This window comes from Stigmatopora nigra, chromosome 8, assembly GCF_051989575.1.
Source record: "Stigmatopora nigra isolate UIUO_SnigA chromosome 8, RoL_Snig_1.1, whole genome shotgun sequence".
Taxonomy (NCBI): Eukaryota; Metazoa; Chordata; class Actinopteri; order Syngnathiformes; family Syngnathidae; genus Stigmatopora; species Stigmatopora nigra.
Genome location: NC_135515.1, coordinates 13,775,667 through 13,802,674, shown reverse-complemented (window position 1 = coordinate 13,802,674; position 27,008 = coordinate 13,775,667). Strand labels below are relative to the sequence as shown.

At 40.1% G+C, this 27,008-nt stretch overlaps 1 protein-coding gene across 1 annotated transcript in view; it reads right to left on the bottom strand.

The window, feature by feature from the left end:
- nf1a (neurofibromin 1a) overlaps positions 1–27,008 on the bottom strand; it is a 153,229-nt gene that overhangs the window by 70,743 nt on the left and 55,478 nt on the right. The window contains exons 16-24 of the mRNA XM_077721945.1: positions 25,293–25,539; positions 25,071–25,144; positions 23,860–23,943; positions 21,823–22,212; positions 13,830–13,969; positions 13,571–13,693; positions 1,061–1,144; positions 854–970; positions 1–110 (exon numbers count right to left, since the gene is read on the bottom strand). The exon at positions 1–110 is cut by the window's left edge and continues 72 nt beyond it. Coding sequence (XP_077578071.1) covers positions 1–110; positions 854–970; positions 1,061–1,144; positions 13,571–13,693; positions 13,830–13,969; positions 21,823–22,212; positions 23,860–23,943; positions 25,071–25,144; positions 25,293–25,539 — 1,369 coding nt within the window. The remainder of the gene's footprint in view (positions 111–853; positions 971–1,060; positions 1,145–13,570; positions 13,694–13,829; positions 13,970–21,822; positions 22,213–23,859; positions 23,944–25,070; positions 25,145–25,292; positions 25,540–27,008) is intronic.

Genomic DNA, 27,008 nt, shown 5'->3' with positions numbered 1-27,008 from the left:
GCAGAGACGCTAAACGTCGTGACATCCCCCTCTTACAACCGCCTACTGCCTGCCCCTCGTCCTCTACCTCACTACAGTCATTTAGCAGATTCATAAAAAGGGTGAAGTACCTGGGGGAAAAAAAAACAAACGGGTTGAATAACAAAATGAAGTCACCACCAGCAAAAAAGATTACATAATCAACACTACACATACAATAACCAGCAACTAAAACAGACAAGAAATCATTCATTCATTTTCTGAAATGCTTATCCTCACAAGGGTCGGGTGGGGTGCTGGAGCCTATCCCAGTTAACTACGGGCGCAAGGAGATGGATAACCATTCACGCTCACACTTATACCTAGGGAAAACTTAGATTGTTAGATCAGACTACACTATGTTTTTGGGATGTGGGAGGAAACCGGACTACCCGGAGAAAACCCACACATGCCTGGGCATAACATGCAAACTTCATACCGTAAAGACCAGCCTGGGATCGAACCCTCAACCCCAGAACTGTGAGAGTGACACGTTAAACACTCGCCCTCCAGGTTATCGCAAGATACAAACAATAATTCAAAATGAATAAATGACTGTCTGCCTTCATATCTGTGACGTTATTAGTTGTATGAGTTTGTTTTGTCTCATTATTATCTGTTTTAACTGATTTGCTTATATTAAACATTGGTGTTTTTAGGTCGTTTTGTTACCTGAAATGTTTCAGTGTTGTTACTTCCGCCTCCATCATAGACATTACTCTTGTTTAAAGACAAACTAATGAAAAATGTGTAAAACTTAAAGATGCTGTACAATCCAACATCTTATTTATTTTAAGTTGACTTAACAGGACCTTTGAGGAACTTGATAACTAACTTGAGAAAGAGTTGTGATTTAGCTTCCATCAGCTCCACTCCATCTCCCTCCTCAGGTTGCAGAGGAAGCCCAGCAAGCAAAGACACGACTGCCTCCATGCTAGCCTGGTCAAGGTCTCTGTACATCACACAGACACAGACCGGGAATAATGAAATGTAGCCAACAATGCAGTGAATTTAACGCACTATACTCAGAATAGATATAAACCTTGTCAAACACTTGATGTCATCATCAGCTGCTTGATTGGAAGTTCCCATCACCCAGTCAGTTAGGTATTCAACCATCTTGTTTCTTAAAAGGAAGGGAATATTATAAAGTAAAAATGTAATTTAGTGATTGTAACTGTAAGATTATTGATTATGCAATATATTAAACACTGAGGATAAGCAGTGATGAAAATGGATGGATTGGTAACCAGCTTGGAATTGAAAAGTACATGAAAATTAATAAATGACAAGTTTGTTTAACTTCAACCGACATTTGTTTCCAATATAAAATCAATTTCACCTTCTTGAACCCAACCACTCAGGCGCTCTTCACCTATCTATTTCCTCTAGGATGTTAATTTGGTTTCACATGAGGACTTTATTTTATGTCCATACGTGAAAATGATCTCAGCTCTAAATTTAACCTCCGAAAAAAAAAAAAAAATCAGAAGTGCTCTATGGTAGGGCGGGACAGCGTTGCGAGTGGTTAGCACGCCTGTCTCACGATACTGAGATCCAATGTATTTTCTCTATTTGTTTGTGCACTTGGAATGCCTATTGGTGAACCTATTATATTGGGTTTTCAAGCCTGGGAATCCAGGCACTTAGTCGACATCTGGGTAAGACTGGGTAAGCTGGAGTTCAGCTGAGCGCCTGGGTTCCCGACGGTTGAACACTCATCCTAAAAGAGTTGAAGACATCTCTAGTAAGTCACATGAATGAATGCATTTACGAGGAGTTTCCGAATGAAGGTGAATAATTCATGTGAAGGTCCATTTGTGAGGGAAACCCAAATGGATAAGATTGGTTCCGGAGGACTGCGACAGTAAAATCCTGTAAATACAGTACTTGGACGCTTCGTGGCCGGGCAGTTCGCCTAACCTTAACCACCAACTTTAACCACTATCCCCTAACCCTAATTCTAACTACTAACTTTAACCACTATCCCCTAACCCTAATTCTAACTACTAACTTTAACCACTATTCCCTAACCCTAATTCTAACCACTAACTTTAAGCACTATCCCCTAACCCTAATTCTAACCACTACCTTTAACCCATATCCCCTAGCCCACGTCGATTTAAAGGAAATAAAAGTTTATAAATAAAGTAAAGAAAAGTTTGACATCGGAGTTATGTCACGTTCATTCTTTTTGGGGTCTTTTCAAACGTGGAGCGCTCAACATGGGAACGGTTTCGTGCATAGTGTGTTTAGAAACGAGCACATTTAGTACTTGTAGACGCTCAAATGTTAATGTGTTTGTGTTGTCGGGCGAGTTTTTGCCATTCTGTGAATTTCACGTTGATTCATTTAGGGTCTTTCCAGACGTAGAGCAGTCAACGTAGGCACAGTTTCATGCGTAGTGTGTTTGGAGATGAGCACATTTAGTACTTGCACACGCCTAAATGTTAGTGTTTGTGTTGTCGAGCGCGTTTTTGCCGTTTTATTTTCTTTAATAAAGAAAACTCCAATCTGTGAATTTCCTTTGTCTTCTTTTTAATAAAATATTATTTATTGTCTTTTATTTTAAAAACAATCGTCGACGAGATGGCCAGCGATGAAGCGTCCGGGATCAAAGCGTACGGGGCCGAAGCATCCGGGGCCGAAGCGCCCCGGGAATGAAGCGTCCGGGAACGAAGCGTCGAATAAGTTAGGGACTTATAGTCTTGGTGCGTTAATAGAGTAAGGGGATCTGCTAAGGCAAAGTCAGGGACCTGTGGTCTTGGTATATTCAGAGATATTGGGTGAATCACAAAGTATTGAGATCAATTTTGGGTAATTTAGAATATAATTGTTGTTTAAACTATTAGGTAAGTGATTAAAAAGGGTCAGAAAGCAACAAAAGGGGCCGGGGGGGTTATTGCCGGACTGCAAAATGAAAATCGGAGAGTGACCTGATGTGAAATACACGGTGACCCAAAAAGATGCGTGTCCATCAGTTTCGAAAACGGTTCCATTGGGACGCATCTTTTTGGGTCACCCTGTATATGCAAAAGCATTGTATGGGGAGTTGTCTGTATCTGCCGAGATGGGTGAAGAAACGTGGTTTCAGTCCCAATTTGAAGGATATTGAAGGTTTATGAGCCTAGAAAGGGAATTGTTAAAGAGTGAGAAAGGGAAAGAAAAGTGAGGAAGTTGAGAAACAGTTGTTGGTGTTGAAAATATGGAAAGAACAGTGTGTGAAACGTCTACACGACATCAAAAAAAAAAAAAGAACCAGCGAAAACAAGGTCTAATCACCACCCACCATGAAAATCAGCCCGGAAGAGGAAACCAACGTTTACCGGAGACTGACAACCAGAAAACGCCCAAGCTGCTGAAAGATTCCCAAACTCTACTCCTCCAGCAGCGCCACCCACTGGTTCCATCTACCCCTCCCTCGTAGGATTGGTACGGCCCCCCGAATATGATACTTCCGCCCCTCGCGCTGACGACACCATTTTGTCACCAGGCAACTCCAGATCCGGCAACTCCTACCGACCTCAAAACTCTGGAAAATATTGGAACAGAAGAGTTCCACATTCCCCAATACAAACGATGGTGACAGAAAAAAGAAATGTCAAAACCTACCCAATGATGGCTGTGGTGAATCCAAGGTGCGGGGGAAAACAACGACAACCCACCCTATTGGTCTACCGACCCTGGACCGAAGTCGAATGCCTGGAAGCATGCTAGTGACTCGGAGATGTGGAAGAAAATGCGGAACAATGGGCCAGAAACTTCCATGAGTTAGTAGCATCCTATCACCTGAATGGAGCTGAAGTGGAGAAAGATTGGGCAGAGTAAGAGAGAAATTCACAGGACGTGGTGCAGGGGAAACATATTAGCCTACGACTCCCAAGCCCTAACCGGAGAAATAGAAAAATGACTGGAAGAGGAGTGGAAATGTTCCAGAGACTACCAAAGAATAAGGACATGTACGCAGAAAGAGGGCGAGACTACAAATGATGACTGTGCCAGATTAGAAAGCTGTGTCAAGTCCAACAGCCGCATGATGGATGACGGCGATGAAAATGGCCCATTCGAGGTCCAGTTGAAACAATGGTTCATCGAAGGACTCCAAATTCCCATTTCCGGATTCATCAGAAAACACTGTCACCTACAAGACTGCTTCATCCGCTGTCCTACTCCAATGGGCAAGCCACGGAGAGAACATTCGCTCCAAGAAGGAAAGGGCCCAGGTGACAGCCAGCACACAAATGATAACCGAGGCGCTTCGAGTCGCGACCATGTTTGCCGCCAGAGGATAGAGACCCCCGAGAAATGCCCCAGGACCCCGCAACATTGACCAACAAACCTATGACCAAATTGAAAGATGATACTACAACTGTCACCAGAAAGGACACTGGGCCCCAGACTGTCTCGAGTCTCATCTATAGAGACGGTTCAGACTCCATTACTCAGGACCGGAGACGAGACGACAGGGAACCCCAATACGACGGTATGTAACAGAGACGCCAGAAGTCCGTCCGTCCAAGAGGACTCCCTCGAACCATCCACGAGGGGATGGGAGGACGAGGGAAACGAGGGGGAAGAAGAAATTAACCTAGGTAACAAGGAACCCCTCCCCTTCCCAGTTATGGACCTGTCAGTCTATGCCGCGGACTCCTGATCTTTGGACAAGCAACCCAGAGGACAACTCTTGGTAGGACCTCATCGCACACAAGTTGTTCACCATGGAATGGAAGGATTTTGGACCCTTCACCAACTTTCTGCTGCAAACAAAAGAATCCGTATGGCAAAACAGCGATGAAGGGGATCAGTGGTGTGAGATCCCCAAATTTGGACAAGTGACCAGAAGGAGCTTGGATTGGGTCATCGAAACCATCCCCTCCACGCACAAGTATGCATGACTAGACCAGCCTGTGACAGATTTCCCCGCTGTACCAGCTAATCTATGGTCCAAGTCCAAAACTGATGTCGGACGGATGAACACAGCAAAACCTATCACCATCGAAGCCATAACCTCTTACCGCCCTCGGGTAGTACCTGCTCAAGCCAGATCAAAAAGAAGCCCTTCGCCCAGTCATCAAGGAAATGCTTGATGCAGGCATTCTCATTGAAAGTGTTTGTGCAGAATGCAACACGCCAATATTCCCCGTAAAGAAACCAGGGGGAGGATGGAGGATGGTCCAAGATTTACGCTGAGTCAATGAGTTTAGCCGGGTTGAAGTCACATTTCTGGGACATCTCTTGTCACAAAAAGGTCGAAGGCTAACACACAACAGGAAGAAGGCCGTCAGAGATGGCCCCAGACCCAAGACCAACAAGCAAGTCATGGCTTTCCTCGGATTAGCCAACTCCGGTTGAGGATGGATCCTTCACTTCACACAAATCACCCAGCCACCATTGGACCTCATGAGTGACAAAGACCTCAACCTGTCAGATCCTGTAGAATGGACTCCAGCTGTTGAAGAAGCTTTCAACACCATTAAACAAGCCATACTAGACTCATCCGTCATAGGCCTGCCAGACTACATCAAGACTTCTGTGCAAACCGTTGCCTGCAAGTCAGGATTCATGACGTCTGCTCTTCTCCAACATGGTACTAAACTACACCCTGTCGCCTCCTATTCAAAATGACTGGACGCAGTAGCACAAGGTTTACCACCATGCGTGCAAGCCTTATGTGCGGCAGCCATGGCCGTCCAAAGTTCCACTGAACTCATACGCTTTCATCCACTATCCTTACGGGTCAGTCACGCAGTTGACATGTTGATAACCAAGAGATCCACACACTTGTCAACTAAGAACCGAAGAGAATTACAAACCAAGGCCTGACCTAATGGATAACCCAATGCATCATCAAAAACCCCGAATGGAAATAACACACACCGGATATGCCGTAGGGACTCAAAAAGACACCCTCAAGACAGGACGACTCCCGGCAACTGGACTGCACAAGCCGCAGAAATAGTGGCTCTGACAGAGGCATGTAAACTATTCCAAGGACAACACCTGACGATGTGGACAGACAGCCAATATGCATTCTCAACAGTCCATTTATTTGCTGGACAGTGGGCCAAACGAGGAATGAAAACGTCCAATGGATCCCCAGTCAAACACGCAGAGCTTCTTACAGAACTCCTCAAAGTGCTACAACTACCAATGAAGCTGGCTATCTGCAAATGTAAAGCACACACAACAGGACAAGACCCCGTCTCATTGGGGAACAATCAAGCAGATGTAGCAGCCAAAGAAGCTGCACACTATGCAAACATCCAGACAGCAATCTCCACGGTGGAAAGGCACAGCCCAATCCCGGCCGAAATCCAGCATGCAAAGTCACGGCACAGAAAGAGAAACTACAATGGAAAACAGGAGCCACTCAACACAAGAACGGCCAAAAGATAAGCCATGCGTCCCACGATCATTGTTTGATGTAATTGCCAAATTGAGCCATGGAAGGAGCCATGTCTCAACAGGGGGATGATCAGTATAGTACAACAAGCAGTGCATGTTCCCAGAAGTCTCCAAACCTACTTTAAAACATTTTGCAGAAACTATCTCACCTGCTGTAGAAACAACTCTCAAGGAAATGAACGACCCAAGCGCGGAACAAGGCAAACAGGGACATATCCCTTCAAGGTTTTTAACGTGGATTTCATCGAACTGAACCAAAGTGGCACATATAAGTACTGTCTTGTGCTTGTTGACACACTTACTAAGTGGTTTAACAACATCTTGGAATCAACCTACAATATAATTGCGCATACCACCCCCAAAAAGCTGGACTCAAGAAAGAACCAATGGAAGAGTAAAACTCAGACTCAGAAAAACCATGGAAGAGAAAGAAAAACCATGACCAGAATGCCTAAGCCTGGTAGAAACATACATGAGAATCGTTTGGACAGCCAGGGGTGCACACTATTTGAGGCAGTGAACGGCAGACCCTTCCACTTACTAATGTGGGAGAAAGATCTGGTGGTGGAAGAAAAGGAGAAACAGATCCCCTCACTCAGTGGTTATGCAAAATGTTCCAAGAAAAAACTGTGATAAATGAAAATGATCTGCCGACATCTTCTTTGTATCCTACACGAGTTCCTGTCCCCAGGAGACCTTGTGATAAAAAGAAAGTACTGGTCCTCTCCACTTTGGGATGGACTTCACCCTGATTTTGGCCACCCCCACTGCCGTCAAAGTCGAAGGAAGACACCTGGATACATCAATCTCACTGTAAACAAGTACAATAATTAAGTGGTTAGTCATCCACATCACCACTGTGTTCCACCACATTGGGGACCTACAGGAGAGGGCCCCACAAGCTGGTTCCGGAAACGATCAAGGGCCCTTCAGACCCGTTACCCAAGACACCCATCATTGTCCAAGTCCCGTTGATCACCCTACAGCTTACTCAAAGGCGATACATGGGACCGATTCCAATTATTATTATTGGTATTTACAAGCCCCCAGGATCCGAGGAGTCTGGCCAGACACCTGGGACGAGGTTCTCCTCCACAAAGACTACGGAACCATCACATGGCCCCTTTCCAAAGAAGCTACCACCAGGACCCCTAACTTTACCAAGTTGGCCACCACCGTCAAAGCTAATGAAAAAGTGTTGGAGCTCACGAACCAATATCCAACAAATAGAAGTCATCGACCTTTACCTCTGACAAGACCGACCAGGAAAAGACCCCCTCTTCGCTATCACCATCTGCACTACTAGTCCCGCCACGGTCCCCCAAGTGTTTGGTGTGAACCCCTTCATAAGATAATCAGCGACACGCCTATTCAAAATCCGTCCGGCAGGAACACCAAAGCCCGAGGAGACACACTCAATCCTCGCCCATGTCCAAACCCAAGAAGAAAACGACCACCACCCGACGATGAGGAACAGTTGGTACACTCACAGCCCGGGCCACAACCAATGAGAGTTGTTATGTCTGTTCCCTCATGCCCACTGCCGTATCCCAACCACAACAATGGGCCAACCTCCAGAACAAAGAACTCGCCAACCACACCTACAACTGTATCCTGGGTAATCCGAAAGAATCCTGTCCGGCAAAGTTTGACCGCCTACATACCATGGTTGCGGTGCCATTAGCAGCTACGGTCAATCCTGCAACGTATGTCCGGTGCAACAATCGAACGGACAGTTATCCACCCTGTTCCAAATTCAGTGGACCAGATCCCAAGACCCCTTTAGAGGAAGTTCACGTCAACAGGAGCGCTGAGATCAGACAAGTCTCTTCCCAATCATCGACATTACTGGACCAATTATGGTGGTTCTGCGGATGGCGAGTGTATATGATCATCCCCGCCAATTCAACTGGCCTCTGTGTCCTAACAACTGTCTCCGACCACACACACATCCTTACAACAGAGTCAATCCCCACAGTCGATGCCAACCCACGTCAATGCCGGAGCCTCAATTTTCTCCCCATGATCCAGTGTGGGGCTTAGATGTCCCCCTCGAACACAAACACTGGTCAGTTTCTGCCAAAATCCTGATAGCTCTGTTCCCCTGGGTAGGAACAGCAAAGAACACCCTACGTCTGGAAACCATCGACTACAGATTCCAGGCATATGTCAACGCATCAATCAGACTACAAAAAGGTAGAGATGCCCAAATAACCGCCATGACCCAAATTAATATCCAGAACTGCCTTGCTCTTGACAGAACAACCACCCAGCAGGGAGGTGTGTGTGCCATGGTAGGAGACTCATGCTGCACCTTCATCCCTGCCAACGCGTCCTACTCAGTCCATGATGCCCTAAAAACCATGAAGAAAATACAGGATGCTATGACCAAATACAGTGAACCCTCGCTTATCGCGGTTAATGGGGGACCGGGACAGCCCCGCAGAAGGGCGAAACCGCGAAGTAGCCGGGCGCCATTAAAAAAAAAAAAAAACGTGATGACCAAAACCACCACCAGGCTAATATGCTGTTCATTCAGGTGTTTTATTCCACATTAGAATGCACGTGTTATGTTGGTGCATACAAACAAATCAAATATAGTATATATATCTATATCTATATATCTATATCTATATATATATATATCTATATTTATATCTATATATATCTATATATATATATATATATATATATATATATATATATATATATATATATATATATATATATATATATATATATATATATATATATATATATATATATATATATATATATATATATATATATATATATATATATATATATATATATATATATATATATATATATATATATATATATATATTATATTATTATATATATATTATATTATTATATATATAGATATATATATTATATATATATATATATATATATATATATATATATATATATATATATATATATATATATATATATATATATATATATATATATATATATATATATATATATATATATATATATATATATATATATATATATATATATATATATATATATATATATATACATATATATATACATATATATTCATATATATATACATATATATACATATATAGATATATATATATATATATATACATATATATATACATATATATATATATATATATATATATATATATATATATATATATATATATATATATATATATATATATATATATATATATATATATATATATATATATATATATATATATATATATATATATATATATATATATATATATATATATATATATATATATATATATACATATATACATATATACATATATACATATATACATATATACATATATACATATATACATATATATATATATATATATACATATATACATACATATATATATATATATATATATATATATATATATATATATATATATATATAATATATATTTTTATATATCTATATATTATTATATTAATATTTATTCAGAAAACTCGGAAATTCAAAAACATCATAGCAGAGTCACTCGATCCTTGTGGGCTTTGAAACCTGTCTTCTGAAGTTCGTCCTTGAAAAGAAATGTTCGGGACGGCATCCTCTTCCAGTAGAGTTTCATCCAAATTAAAGACTTTCTCCGGGGCATAGCCGTTTTCTTCTATCATTCCCGGGAACACATCCTCAACATAACGCCTCGCTGCTGCTCCGTCTGCAGAGGTGACGTCACCACTCGCATGCATCAAACAAAGATTTAGCCTTACTTCGGATTAAGTTTTCGTCCAGGCTGATTTGCTTCGCCCTACAATCACGGATCCAAATAACCAGTGCATGGAGAGTGTTTGGGAGGCATCACGAAGGGCTTCACAAAACTTTTACGCTTAACTTGGCGACAAGCGTACTGTACAGCACGAGATAGGCGTGGACTGAGAAAGGGCATCCGTGGTGAATGGGCCAATGGGGAGTCGAGTACATTCAGCTGGCCAATCAGCTTGCGTTTATGCCCGTAATGCGGAAGTGAAACGCCGTGATGCGGAAGTGAAACGCCGTGATGCGGAAGTGAAACGCCGTGATGCGGAAGTGAAACGCCGTGATGCAGAAGTGACGCGGCCGTGACGCGGCCGTGATCCCCCATGATGCTTTGCGCATATGTGCATTTTTTGTGTTTTAAAATTTATAAAATGATGAAATTACTAATTCTAATTGAATATTTTGTTTCCACACCCTGTAAGACGATGTATTTTAGAATTTAAATGTAATATCTTTAATTTTTTTTTTTTATCTTTCATTTTTTTTTTTTACCTGAAAAAAATCCGCGAAGCTCTGCAGGCAGCGATAAGTGGAACGCGAAGTAGCGAGGGTTCACTGTATCCAGCTCCACAACGAGGATGTCTTGACTGGTTCCTCTCAGGCTCATGGACACACTCTTTTGATAGCCCTAGTACCATTCATAACTGTTATTGCTCTCGTGCTTGTTAGCCTGACCTGTTGTTTACCCTGCCTCTCAGCTTTGATCAAATGTACCATTAATGCCACAGTTGAACGTACCATGATTGTTGAAACCCAGCTAATGCTAACTCATATACACATGCAACAATCCATATCCCAATCTGACCCTGATGTTGGGCTACTGTCTAACACTGATTAAAGTATTTCCTATTCTGAGACACCAGACCATGAGGCGATCGTCCCCAGCGGGAGGTCAAGGGAGCCATTTTCCCTCAACTGCGTGAAGGTTTTTCGCCCCCTTCTGGTCGGTCTAAACTCCAGTTCGGAGTTATTTGTGAATAATTTCGTTCAAAAGTAGTCTCACTGACAAACGGAGTTCCAATGTTTTTGTACTCACAACAGGAGGGAATTGTAAGATAAGATTGTAAGATAAAATTAGTCGCCTGGCAATTGTTTGTTCATATTGTATCAGTTATATTAAGTATGGAAACATCATTGACATAAGAAACTTGCTCAGAGTTTGTTCGTTGTCATGGAGACCTGTCACTGATTATTCAGACTTTGCCTTAAGTTTGGTCGTTGTCACGGGAGACCTGTCACTGATTAATTAGACCTTGCCCAAAGTTTGGTCATTGTCATGGAGACTTGCCAGTGATTAATCAGACTTCACCCAGAGTTTGGTCGTTGTCATATAAACCATAGTATACCCTGTTTTTCTATATAAAGACGAACCCACTGTTTATTCGATAGAGAGTTGCAAGAACCTCACGCTGAACGGGACTCCACTGGTGGAGCTCTATCCACTTTGCAGTTTGGTGATAAACCTCTTTCATATTAAATTGATCTTACTCTTTCTTAACCTGCTCCTAAAGTTGTATTTCTGATTTATCAGGTGTCCAGGGACGTAGCATCCGGTGACTAAGTGTCTGTCGACGAAATGTCGGGCCACGGTAAATACTAGTCACTAACAAGTAAAGAGACAGAGTATTAGTCCATAAAACTGTAGGAGCATCGGTTGTCCTGTTCCTAAGCCGATTAGTCTCTATTATTGCTAACATGAGAAAAACACATTTACTCATCATCCTCTTCTCCTGAGCGTTGGTCTGGAACTAGCTTTCATCTTGCAACAGCACCCCCATTTTTTAGGTTTTCGGGTGGTGTAATTGCAGTTTAAAATTATCAGAAATGTATTGAAAGTTTTTAATATTATTCTTGATAAAAATTATTTCACAATAATTATCGTTAATCGTTTCATCACAAAGCTACACACTAAATTCTAAATGTTGTATGACCCTGAACACTTGACTGTCTGGTTTCATTTCTTGCTCACACACTATTGGCCAGGGAGTTACAGCTTCGTGTTGGGATGTAAGAATTTAAAAACCAGTCCTTTGTGAAGGCTTTCGCGATCCAGGCTTTTTTGTTCCTCATCCAGTAGTCAGGCAGATTGGCTTTGTCCCGTTTTTTTAAAGCATGGGGATCGTCGAACTTGTAGATTAAGGCTGGCTTTACCATGAAGCCAGCCAGAAGCATCCCCACACATGCGTTCCGTGTGAAGCCTGGCATTCTCAGTTCATCTATGAATAAGAATGTCAGGTAAGACATCTTCCAAAGACTTGCTCTGGAAGATAACCATTCTTTTCAGTTACGTTAGGGAACTCCTCCCCGACGTAACATGTCGCTGCCTGTTCCATCTGGGGCCTGGTTGCGGAGCAGATCTCGCTCGCCACCGGCACGTGCCATTGGCCGGCCAACTCGCCTCGCTATGGCTCACCTTGCAACCTAAGTCCCCGCTCCGCAATGGGGAGGCGGCGGTGGCTCCGATGATGATTATTTGGCGGGACGCTTGGCAGGCATTCTTAACGACGATTCAAAATCCAAATAAAGCTGGAATAGGTTTCGCAAAGTCTTTATCCAAGTGGTAATGTGCGCAATGGGAAATGTACTCACAACACAACAGGAAGGAAAGATGTCGTCAGACACCTTTTTACAAACTCGTTATTCTTCTGAAGTGAAATTCTTATTTGGCGTGTTATTCTATTAAAGTCAGTTTTGCTCCTGTTGCCTTTTTTAAAACCTTCTCTTCTATGGGCATAAAACCAAAATTGCACTTGCAACTGAGGCAGCCCTTAAAGTACATAATATAAACCTAAACCTTGCCACAAGCATACGTTTGTGTTAGATTATATATTTTCACTATTTTGCACTGCTGTTCTACTGTATTTAACATATTTTTACTATATTATGTCTGAAGGCCAAAAAATCCGATTACTATACCTGCTGTTTTTGTTGAATAATAAAATAAAAAAAATTATTTGGCCTATTTTTTTTTACAAGCTTATTAAATATTACGAAGCTTCAAAACAATTCCTCGACAATGTTTGGTAGTCAATAAGGCATCTATATTACAAATTTTGACGAAAAAATTTAAGATTATTTTGTCTTGATGGGCCTAACATGTTGAAACATTTGGTCAGAGTGAAGAAAACAACAGTTTGAACATCAAGCCAGGCCATTATGAACACATCTTTGAAATGTAAAAGAAACATCAGAGAAATGCTAAATTTGACAAAATAGGCCGGGATCTTAAAGGGTTATCCAAATACAATTTTGGGCTCTGAAGATAACAGAATTCTACCAAATGATAACTATCCTTGAATATCTTGAATGTACCTTTGAGGAAAAAAAACTATTTACCTAAACTTCATCTCCTGGCAGAAAGACAGGTCATCCCGTCTCTCCATCATCACCTCAACGAGTTGACACAACTTGGTTTTGATCTGGATAGCATGTACCATGTTGCCAAGAATGCGAACATACCTAAAAAATAAATGAATACATAAAAAACAGCCAACAAATTGACCTAGTCTCCAAACAATCGTTTTGCTTGTTATTTTCCATTTTCATTATTCATTAATTCAAAATCACGACTGAGAGTACACTTCATATTTCTCACCTAACAAGGTTAAGCATCATGGTCTCAATGCTAGCCTGCCCTAGGTGTTCAGTACTACCCTCTGTGTGGTTATCGAGTAAGTTCTTCATGATCGCAATAGTCTGTTCCACAAACTGGGTGTTCATGTCATTAATAAGAACCTGGAAAACACAGAACGAATATATTTTCACACAAACAATGCTTTCAGAATATTTTAGAACCGCTTTGAGTCATCTGTGCATACTGCATTACAGTGTGGTATGCTGGAAGCATGGCAGCATACAGAGAAGCCATCCAGAGATATCAACACTGCCCAGAAGATCATCGGATTCTCTCTCCCCTCACTGGATGACATTGCCAGCCTTCGCTACCTCAGCAGGGCCGGGAACATTGTCAGGGACCCATACCACCCTGGTCAAAACCTGTCCCAGCTGCTGCCCTCTGGTGGATGCGGTACTCGGACATTTCGTCAAAAGACGTGTGTTCCCCGGACGTTTGTTCCCCGGACGTTTGGTCCCCGGACGTTTGGTCCCCGAACGTTTGGTCCCCGGACGTTTGGTCTCCGGACATTTGATCGACCGGACGTTTGGTAAAACGGACGGCACATCGACCGGTTGGCCGCCGGGTCTGCTCGCTGTCAAATTATGTTTACTGTTAAAACCAGCTCTCAAAATTATAATCATGAGAGACAGAGAGAGTAAGTTATATCAAAATTATCAATAAGAGCACTCATTTAACACATCGGCTGCTGCCTATTATTTAATATCTAATATCAAAAGAGCACTCATTTAACACATTGGCTGCTCTCTCTAATGATTATAATTTTGAGAGCTGGTTTCAAAATAATTTGACAGTGAGTGGACCCGGCGACCATACGTCCAATGGACGTCCTGTCCGTTCAACTTGCTTTAGCCCGACACACAAACCCTTCTGTGCGATAACTTCGGGGTGTGCAATAACAATGTGCAGTTTCTTAGATTGTGCAATATTTTAGCATTTACCTTGCCGGGATTTAATCTTTTATATTTTTATATTACTTATTTGTTTTTTTTTTACTGGGAAAATGCACTTTGTGGAGTAGCAACAACAATTTTGTTTTACGCAGCTGTGTATGATGACAATAAAGGCTTTTGATTTCATCTTCATTAATTTTTTTGTCATACAGGAACCTGCATACAAGCCTTTGTACATTTTGTATTGCACACAAATAGCTAGGCTTGGCTTCACTCATCTAAAGATGAAACAGATAAAACGCTTCAGGGTGGACGTATCTCAGCTGAATTAAAATTAAGGAAAACAAGACTTGTATGTAGACAGAAGACAGCTGTTGATGATACATTCCAAAGCTTAACAGAAAGTCACAATGCGCAATGCGAAAGCGGGATAGACGATCAGAATGTTTGTATTATCATTACCGTACTTACTAGCATAAGGTGCATTTGACAGACATAAAAATGATGACTGAGTCAAGGGTGCGGTTTATATGCACGTAAAAATACGAATTGCACGAAACTGCAAGTTGACGACGCCATGACATCACGACGCAATTGCACCGCGTCGTCATGACGTAAGACAATGCAGTAATTTATTTCAAAAATAGATTAAAGTTGAAACAGATAAAACGCTAAACAAAATGTTGACGTCTATGAATTAAATTCAAGAAAAAAAAACATAAATCTTGCATAAAACGATAAAAAGCCTGTCACTGCTCGCTTAGGGCAGAGCCATCTTAACTAGGTCCCAGTGCAGCCCAGGGCGCTGCGGTCTAAACCTAGTTAAACGTGCTCTGACTGGCCAGAAGCGAGTAGCCTTGATTTTAAAATAAAATAAAACACCACTTTGATTTTTCACGTTTTGTTTCTTGTTGGAAAATGACTATTGAAGTGATATGAACCATTGAAAGAATTGAGATATTTTGGCATTAGAAGCAATATGGCTGCCACAGCACCTTCTGGTAAGAAAATTGTTATTTCTATCATTAGAAAGCATCAGGTTCTTATCAAGATTAGCTTACTTCATTTTTCAAATAGAATAATTTAATATTTTGCATTTACATAGACAGGCATACAAACTTCCTTATCATATTGAGGCCAGTAAAGTGCTTTTGATTCATACAATATCTAGGAAATACCACCTGTGATGATTTTTCTTAAGATTTTCCCTTCAAAGTAACATTCAACGGTTTATAGTTCCCTTTTGCCAGCACAGTGGACAGTGGTTGACACGTCAACCTCATAGTTGTGAGATGGACGGTTAAATTCCCATGGGGTTCTGACATTCCTGTGCGAAGTTGTTGTCCCCGTGCCCACGGGGGTTTTCCCCAGGTACACCAGTTTTCTCCCACATCGCAAAAACAGGCATGGAAGGCTGGTTGAAGAATACAAATTAGGGGTCCTAAATACGTCCACCTCAAACTCCCAGTAAATATTCAACGTGCTATTGGCACATCACACAACAATCGGATTTAATCCTGTCTATTGGTTTGCCATTTCCTGTAAGTTGCGAGTGAGTTTACCAGCCACACATTACCATTTGGATAAAACCAAAAACTAGCCTTTTAGAGCTCTGTTCGGATTTTGAATCATCATTTATAATGCCTCCTTCCTCTGGATGAATCATGGTCTACAAACACCACAGTGGTAGTGAAGAAGGCCCAGAAACAACTCCACTTCCTCAGGGTACTGAGAATGAACAAATTGGACACCAAGCTTCTGGCAACCTTCTACAGAGCCACTGTGGAAAGCATCCTGGCATACTGCATTACAGTGGTATGCCGGAAGCACGGCATCAGACAAAAAAGCCATGCAGAGGGAGATTAACACTGCCCAGAAGATCATCGGCTGCTCTCTGCCATCACTGGAAGACATTGCCAACCCCCGATTCCTCAGAAGAGCCGGGTCCATTGTTGGGGACCCATACCATCCTGGACACGGCCTGTTCCAGTTGGTTCCATCTGGCAGATGCTAAAGGTCCTACAAAGCACGGACAAACAGGCTCAAGGACAGCTTTTTCCCAACAGCCATCAGGACTCTGAACCTGCAGCAACACGTGACGACAACACAAATCCCTTCTATGAAACTAAGCCGCAGTGAAGTAACAGGAAGTTTGTTTGGCGTGGATCTGCCTTCCACAGGCTGACTGAGGGAGGGTAGGTAAGAAGACTGTGAGAGGTAGGTGATCCATCTTGTTCTTGATGGCATCGGTGAGGCAATTTGCAGTCGCCGGATTGGTGGCGCTCAAGGAGGCGGAGAGCTGACAAATATGAATATGTCATAAATAAATGTCATAAATGGACTTGACTGGGAAGACGAACTTGTGGAGAAGTTCTATACAATTTCGTCATACGCTGCTGAGGGTATGATGACTACTAGGCTTTTTGTCAAGTCAATGATGACGACAATGCCTATGTCTGATTTTCATTACCAGAGCCACCACCGCCTCCTTGTTGCAGAGCCACAACATGGCTGAGAAGCGGATCTACAGCAAGGCGAGTATGGTAGGGCCGTGCATACTGACCAGAGTCAGGTTGACCTGCGAAGAGAACGTGCTAGAATGGTATGTTTCTGCCAAGACGATAAAGGTAAAGGGCAGATATTTCATGTTTTTGATAATAACGGCCTATGAAGGATGCGAGGTTTGCAAATAAAGATTTGAGTCTCACCCTGTCTAAACTAGAGCATGCCTGTACATGCAGTCTGTTCAAATCTCAATAATGGCTACTTCATGGTAAAGCCAGACTTCATCAACAAGTCCGACAGTCCCCATGCTTTAAAAAAAAACAAGAAATGTCTCTCCCCCTCAAGGACTCAAAACTCCTATTAAGCTGTTATTTTGGATTGATATGTAACTATTTTCACTGAGTTCAGTATTTAAATTAAACTATTTAAAATTTACTAAATTATTCATTTTTCAAAAATATACACCTTACTTTTAGATATTAATAATACATTGCAGTCTGCATATGCTTAAAAATGTAATATTTAATCAAAACACTTCTTGATAATTGTACTTGTGTAATTGTATTCTTGAAAAGGCCCGAAAACAGGTACTGTTATCCTTCGACTTCACGGCTTAAACTTTGGCGGCTTCACTACAGCGCAGATTTTTTTTTGGAAAAAAAAAAGTTCATAAAAATGTGAAAATTCACGGACACTCGTAGGACAAAACCACTTTCCTTTCTTCTGCTTGCCACTAGAAAGTTGTCAGAAGACAGAAGACTCAGCACTGAAGAAAAGAATGGTGGGCAGTGGACGAAGGCCATCATTTTTATCCGAGAAAAAAGACTTTCTGAGCGGCAGGGATTCCCTGTGAGGTAGGATTTTTTTTAAATAGAAAATGAAACCCCGTACACCCTTATGCCATGGCGCTTATTTGAAAATAATTATTGCTCGGTGAATTGGATGGCAAAGAGAATCAGAAAAGGGGGATTTTATTTTGAAATGAGGAAATGTTTGTTTTTCGCCAATATTTCAAAACACGGTAAAATGTCTAAGTCAGCATATAGTGCCTATGCTACACGCCGAATTTTTAATCAGCAGTCGCCACTGACAACGAGTATGGCTCTATTTACAGCAGCATGGCTCTATTTACGGCAGGTGTCTCAAACTCAATTTCCCCGGGGGCCGCTGGAGGCAGAGTCTGGGTGAGAATGAGCTGCATCAGGATTTCCACAAGAAAAGCGCTGATAAAACATTCCGACGTTATCAAATATCTTTATTTTTTAAACAAAAAATAATGAATTAAATAAATTAACTTCAAGATGAATAAAAAAATAAATCAATCAGTAATAAAAAAATAAAATAATAATGAGCATACAGTAGATATATAGTGGCTGGCTAAGTAGAGAAAACTAATTATTTTAATTCCGTTTCAAATGTCTGCATTAACAGCTCTTTAACCTTTAACTTTCTGAACTTGAATGGAAATTTGAACATGAAATATTCTGAACATAGCTTCTCTTGCCTACTTCTTGCTGCTAGAGACCTGGCCGCGCTTCTTGTCACATAGTTGAGTCACATTTGGCTTGAGGGAGAAAGCAGTGGAGACCCTCAATAGAACTTGAAGATGCTCATTAGTAAGTCTGGACCTATACTTAGACTTATTGAAGTTGAATGTGGAGAAGAGCTTCTCACACAAGTATGTGCTCCCAAAAAAGCACATGGTCCGCTTGAACATTCGGGAATGTTCAGGGAAGCTGGGGGTCAACTCTCTCAAAAAATGTCCAAGCTTGTCTGCTTCTCCACTCAACTCTCTGAAATTGGCTTTGAGTGCAGAGTTGCACTGCAGGTGAATGAGCTCCATTTGAAGCTCAGGAGGGACATCTTGCACATCAAAGGAGAAGGGGTCCGCGAAAATTTGAAATGTGGCTTTGTGTGTCTTGAAGTCTGCAAATCTGTGATCAAATTCCACCTCCATCTTCGAAATGGCCTCCACATATTTGTCACCACTGAATGGTGTGCCTGCATCCACAAGAGCCTTGCATGCTGGGAAATGGCAAAGGTTTGCCTGAGAGAGCTGGGCTTTCCATAACACAAGTTTAGTGCAGAATGCTCTCACGTTGCCCCTGGCCTTGTAGCTTCTGGTTCAGTACATTAAGCTCATGTGTGATATCAACAAGAAATGTCTGTGATTCCTGTGTGTTAGGGTTATCAAGAGCCACTGAATATACACTGAAACATTGTGCTTTCTCACACAGTTGATCATAAATGGAGTATGTGTAGACAGGGTCCAGTCCTTCAAATTCCTGGGAGTCCATGTCACGGATAGGCTCTCCTGGTCTACAAACACCACAGCAGTAGTGAAGAAGGCCCAGAAAGGACTCCATTTTCTCAGAGTACTGAGGAGGAACAATTTGGACACCAAGCTTCTGGCAACCTTCTATAGAGCCACTGTGGAGAGCATCCTGGCATACTGCATTACAGTGTGGTACGCTGGAAGCACGGCAGCAGACAAAAGAGCACAGCAAAAAAAAAAAAAAAAAAAGCCAAGACAAAAATGCAGAGGGCGATAATCACTGCCCAGAAGATCGTCGGCTGCTCTCTGCCATCACTGGAAGATACTGCCAACCCCCGGTACCTCAGCAGAGCCAGGATCATTGTTGGGGACCCATACCATCCTGGAGACGGCCTGTTCCAATTGCTTCCATCTGGCAGACGCTACAGGTCCTAAAAAAGCACGGACAAACAGGCTCAAGGACAGCTTTTTCCCAACAGCCATCAGGACTCTGAACCTGCAGTGACACGAGATGAGACGACAACACAAATCCATTCTATGGAATACATTCGCACTAAGGTAAAAGGAAGGTCGTTTGGCGTGGATCTGCCTTCTACAGGCTGACTGAGGGAGGGTATGTAAGAAGACAGTGAGAGGTAAGTGATCCATTTTATTCTTGTTGGCATCGGTGAGGCAACTAGCAGTCGCCGGATTGATGGCGCTCAAGAGGCAATGCGATGTTTCCATCTTGGTGCGGTGCTAACGAGTCTGAATATGTCATTTATTGGGCTTTGCCTGGGAGGGCGCACTTGTGGAGAACCACTATCAAATTTCGTCATACGCATCTGGGTATGATGACAATTAGGCTTTTTTGTCAAGTCAATGATGACGACAATGCCTATGTCTGATTTTACTTATTTTATTTATTTATTTATAAATGTCACTTGAGGTCAGAAATGCGCTCTATCACGGTGTTGGCAGAAAGGCTGATGTGGTTGAACTGACTTTTCTTTTCTGGACAGACAATATGAGCAGCCTGTACTATGCACTTTTTGATAAATTCACATGTGAATGGCTTTCCTGCTTTAGCAATCAGCTCACAAATGGGATAGCTAGCTTTGACTGCTGAATTACTTTCTTTGGTGGCCTTCTTGAAGAAATCCTGTTGCCTCAGAAGACGTGGTTTAAGACTGGCAACCTGATTGGCTCTCATCTCCCTGGTATTTTTCGTACTCGTCAGCATGTTTCGTAGTATAATGACGTTTCAAATTGTATTCCTTGTGCACCGCAACTTTTTTATTGCAAATGAGACACGTCGGGTTGCCCCTGTGCTTAACAAAGAAATATTGCACTCCCCACTTTTCTTGAAACTGTCTGTGCTCATCACCGACCTTACTCTTCTCGTCAGGCTTGGAAACAGACATCTCTGGGGCTGTAATATTTGTTTCCACTTGGAATGAGTCTCGCGTTGAACTTTTAACTGTCAGTCGCGCGGGTCTGTGGCGCATGCGCAGTTTTGCTCTCCGATCTTATTGGATCACGGCAGCTCTCCGAATTACTCAAGTGTAATGTTAACGCAGTTATTATCAAGTTTCAGTTTCACTCGCGGAGATGGCTACAGACAAAAACACAAGCTGGATGACGGATCATATCGCCTCATTCTGTTCTATGCTGAGAGCAGCAGAGGACTGTGCGCGCCAAGCGGAGTGATCGGCTTCACGGCTTCTCCTCCGCCTAGCTGATTAGAGGAATGAATGAGTGAGCGAGCGAGACACTGGACAGCCCGGCCAAAGTCCCGCCCTCCAGAGCCGTATACCTCACCGTGATTGGTTCATTCAGCTCCAAACACTATGTAATTCATATCAATCTTGCGGGTCGCACGAACATTAATCTTTCACATTAAGACGAGGGCGGCAAATCATCGACCCGGGGGCCGCAGTTGGCTCACGGGCCGCAAGTTTGAGACCCCTGATTTATGCCAAATGATTGATTCAGAATGGAACAATTTGTATCTACAATGGAACAATTTGCTTTATTATTGGCTATTTATATTGCAAGTTTATTAATTCTATCCACAAAATGTCACGTTACTTTGACAGGTACCTTCATGAATTTGCAATGAATTTCTGCTGTTTTTGCAGATTTCTAAGATTGTGAAACTTTCACTCAACACTTTTAATATTTATATTAATATTAAATATAATATAAAATATTCCGTATAGTATACCGTATTCCGTAAGTATACCGTGTTGATAAACCAGTTCACGGCAAGTGTAAAATGAGGTCAAAATTCTCGACTCACCGGACCCTGTGTTTCAAAGAATTTACCAATGCTGTTCCTCAATTTGTTGAAGAGCATAGGGTAAAGAGCAGGGCTAAGCTCCAGGCCCAGCAAGTCTTTGACATTGGTACGGACATGGACATGAAGGCCAACTCTCTCATGGCCACACACCAACAAAACCAGCAACCGATCTACAAAGCGGCTGACTGGTGTCTCACTGGATGCTGATGAGAGGCAGGAGACAGAGGTCATTAGAGTGGGGATCTCACAAGGGCCCATTGATATTGTAGAATGCTTGCGCTCATTTATGGAACCCAGAGGTGGGCTATAGGTTGCAGGGCCAGGCGTGCTTTGTTGCTGGAGACATACACCACCCAAGGCACAGAGAAACCCGGTCATATTGATCCATTCCTGCTGTTGAGAGAGGACAAATTCAGCAGCTGGTACAAGGGTGACATACAATGTTGTAATGTACGTGAAAATGTACCGTATTTTCTCGACTATAAGGCGCACCCTCAATGAATGACATTTTTCCATATATAAGGCACACTGTATTATGAGGCACAGTGTATTATAAGGCACACTGTATTAATAGGTGCACTGTATTATCAGGCGCACTGTCTATTTTGGAGAAAATTTAAGACTTTTAAGTGCGTCTTATAGTCGTAAAAATACAGTATTTGCTATTGACTTCCAGGTATATATAGATATATATATATATATATATATATATATATATATATATATATATATATATATATATATATATATATATATATATATATATATATATATATATATATATATATATATATATATATATATATATATATATATATATATATATATATATATATATATATATATATATATATATATATATATATATATATATATATATATATATATATATATATATATATATATATATATATATATATATATATATATATATATATATATATATATATATATATATATATATATATATATATATATATATATATATATATATATATATATATATATATATATATATATATATATATATATATATATATATATATATATATATATATATATATATATATATATATATATATATATATATATATATATATATATATATATATATATATATATATATATATATATATATATATATATATATATATATATATATATATATATATATATATATATATATATATATATATATATATATATATATATATATATATATATATATATATATATATATATATATATATATATATATATATATATATATATATATATATATATTTATATTTATATATATATATATATATATATATATATATATATATATATATATATATATATATATATATATATATATATATATATATATATATATATATATATATATATATATATATATATATATATATATATATATATATATATATATATATATATATATATATATATATATATATATATATATATATATATATATATATATATATATATATATATATATATATATATATATATATATATATATATATATATATATATATATATATATATATATATATATATATATATATATATATATATATATATATATATATATATATATATATATATATATATATATATATATATATATATATATATATATATATATATATATATATATATATATATATACATATATATATATATATACATATATACATATATATATATATATATATATATATATATATACATATATATATATATATACATATATACATATATACATACATACATACATACACACATACACACATACATACACACACACACACACACACACACACACATATATATATATAATTAACTTCTTTAGTATCTATCTATTTATTTATTTATTTATTATCTATCTACATATTCCTTTCCTATATTTGCATTGACAGTGACAACAAAATTTCCCGAATATGGGAAGTTATCCAATCCAATCCAACCATAAATATTGTATAACGGACATCACAAAAGAGAAAACTGGTCCCACAGTAGTTTACTTACCTGTCCGTCATCTGCCTTGTTTTTGGGGAAATTAAGTATTTGTTTTGTTGCATGGTCCCATTTAGTATATGTGTCTTCCCAAGCCTTAATACGGAATAATCACAAGAAAAGTTAACAGAGACAGGCAAAAGATGACGTGCTTACAGATTTTGAAAGGAAGCACATAACTTTCACAAAAAGATTTGTGGGGCTTTTGCAGTAGTCGTGAAAACATTACTGGCTCAAAACGGATATGTTTTGTTCACAAAAACACAATTTCATTTTATAAAAAAGTACAGTAATCCCTCGCTTATCGCGGTTTGTCCAAATAACCAATGCATGGAAAGTGTTTGGGAGGCATCACGAAGGGCTTCACAAAACGTTTACGCTTAACTTGGCGAGAAGCGTACTGTATCGCACGAGATAGGCGTGGACTGAGAATGGGCATCCGTGGTGAATGGGCCAATGGGGAGTCGAGTATATTCAGTGAGCATTCAGCTGGCCAATCAGCTTGCGTTTATGCCTGTGATGCGGCCGTGATGCGGCCGTGATGCGGCCGTGATCCCCCATGATGCTTTGCGCATACGTGCATTTTTGTGTTTTAAAAATTATAAAATGATGAAATTACTAATTCTAATTGAATATTTTGTTTCCACACCTTGTAAGACGATGTAATTTATAATTTAATTTATTATCTTTAATTTTTTTTTCCTGAAAAAAATCTGCGAAGCTCTGCGCACGCGATAGCTGAAGCGCGAAGTAGCGAGGGATCACTGTATACCCAACAGAATAAATCATAGGGTAAAACTCTTTTCTATTTATTTTAACAGGTAACATGCTTGGGTTTACAATGTTTGAGCTGAATGTAGAAGAACTTATTAGATGTGTTTCTCTCACTCTCTCACACACTAACATTCTCTCTCACACTTTCACACATTCTCTCGAGCTCTCGCTCTCTCACACTGTCTCTATCACAGCATCTCTCACATCTCTCTCCTCTCTCACGCCGTATCTCTCTCACATTCTGTAGAGGTAGAGATAGAAATAGAGGTAGAGATAGAAATAGAGATAGATAGAAATATATATATATATATATATATATATATATATATATATATATATATATATATATATATATATATATATACAAATGCACGCACATGCACGCTCGCACACACACACACACACACACACACACATAACCTCAGTCAATAGAGACTACAATAACTTACTTCTGTGTTTCCTGGTGTGGGATGTTCAATCCTCCTGAGCAAAGACATTACTCTCTTTTGCAATGTGGAACGACCTAAGAGGAAAAGTTTTAAAATGGAGATGAAGACAAACAGAACCCGGAGCTTGATAGACTTCGATTTAAAACCTTGACTTAAAAAAAACCAAGCATTTTTGTTTGATTGACTGGTTTAGTTTACTAGAAACAGTCACGTTTAACTAACCTGTTCCCATCATATTGCTGATTGAGGCCAATTCACTGAAAGTGGCATAGTTGGGCAGGATGGTTTGGACAGAAACCTCGTCAGCAGCACAACGGATATCAGCCTCTTCACAGAGGTGACGGAAACATGACATGGCGACTAACACGGCTTCTGTGTCTGGGCTCCACAGGAACATGTATAGACACACTTCAAGCTTGGTCTGAGCCTGTCTGCAGATTGGAATGCCTCCACCTGCAGTAGCACACTCCTGTTTTAGGCATAAAAATGTGGTATAAACACAGCTGGCAGGATGATACTAGTTCATTTATACAGCCAAGACTGCTACATAATGTCAATTTGCCCAACAACTACTTTCAATGGGGCTTTCACATAAATCTATATAGAAAAAGAGAACGATTATGCATGAAAAATTACTGTAAACAAAGACGTTTTCAATTAGTCTTTTTCCCCCGAAAAAGTGAAGTACCCCAATCTCCACCACGACAAGAGGCACATCTAGGTTTGAATTATGCTCTAACTAAGTAACATTACATCCCATCATTGTAAACAAATATCCACAATAATTGAAAAAATATCAGTGATCTGAGATGAGGATTATGCCGATATTAAGTCTACAATTATTTGGACGATACAGTGGGACCTCGGTTATCACAGTTAATGGGGACCGAGACCACCCGCGATAACTGAAAATCTGTGAAGTAGGGGCGCTCCTTCAAAAATGCATAAAAAAAAATAATAAAACGAGCACAAAAGCACCACCAAGCTAATATGCTGGGTCATTCAGGTGTTTTATTCCACATCAGAATGCAGTATGTTGATGCATACAAACAAATCAAATACAGTATAAACAGTAAAAACAGTATAAAAACTGTAAATGAAATAAATGTAAACTGTTATTCAGCTTTCAAAAACAAGCAAACACTACAATTAGGGAACACAATTAGCTAACATATTAGTCCGGATGGAGGATCTTCTGCTGTTTTTTTTTACGCGTAAGAAACATCGTTATTGGGAGGTGTGAACGTTGGGTTTTTTTTGGTCAATGAAGATGCGCCTATAAACAGCCATGACGTCATCGATGCAATTTCTGAACTCGACGGCCCTCACCATGTTATCGTCCATTTCTTTGGCCTTTTTTGGAGGTCTTTGGCAGCATTGAAGAGGTCCTGCAAATTATGCAAAATAAGGCCACCTTCGTCAGCTTCGTCACCCTCGTCATCGGCAGCAGACTCGTCTTCCTCCTCACTCGCCGACTTGGTCATTTCCTGTAGGTCCTCCTCTGTCAGTGGGTCTGAGTGACAGTCGATGAGATATGTAATTTCATCAGCCGTCATATCCGAGAAGCCTTCAGTCTGCACCAACCGAGCCAGCCTGACAGCCTTATCAACGGCAGAGTGATGGATGTCGTTAGGCGTGAAACCCTCATAGTCTTTAGTGATTTTGTCTGACCACAATTTTCTTCCAGCTGGAAATGAGTGTATGTTCTTTCATGTCCTTTAGTGCAGACAAACATTTTCCATTTACCAGCATGCAAGGCTCTCGTGGATGCAGGCACATCATACAGTGGTGAGAAATATGTGTTTCGAAGCTGCAGGAGGAATTTGATCACAGATTTGCAGACTTCAAGACACATAAAGCCACATTTCAAATTTTTGCGGACCCCTTCTCCTTTGATGTGCAAGATGCCCCTCCTGAGCTTCAAATGGAGCTCATTGA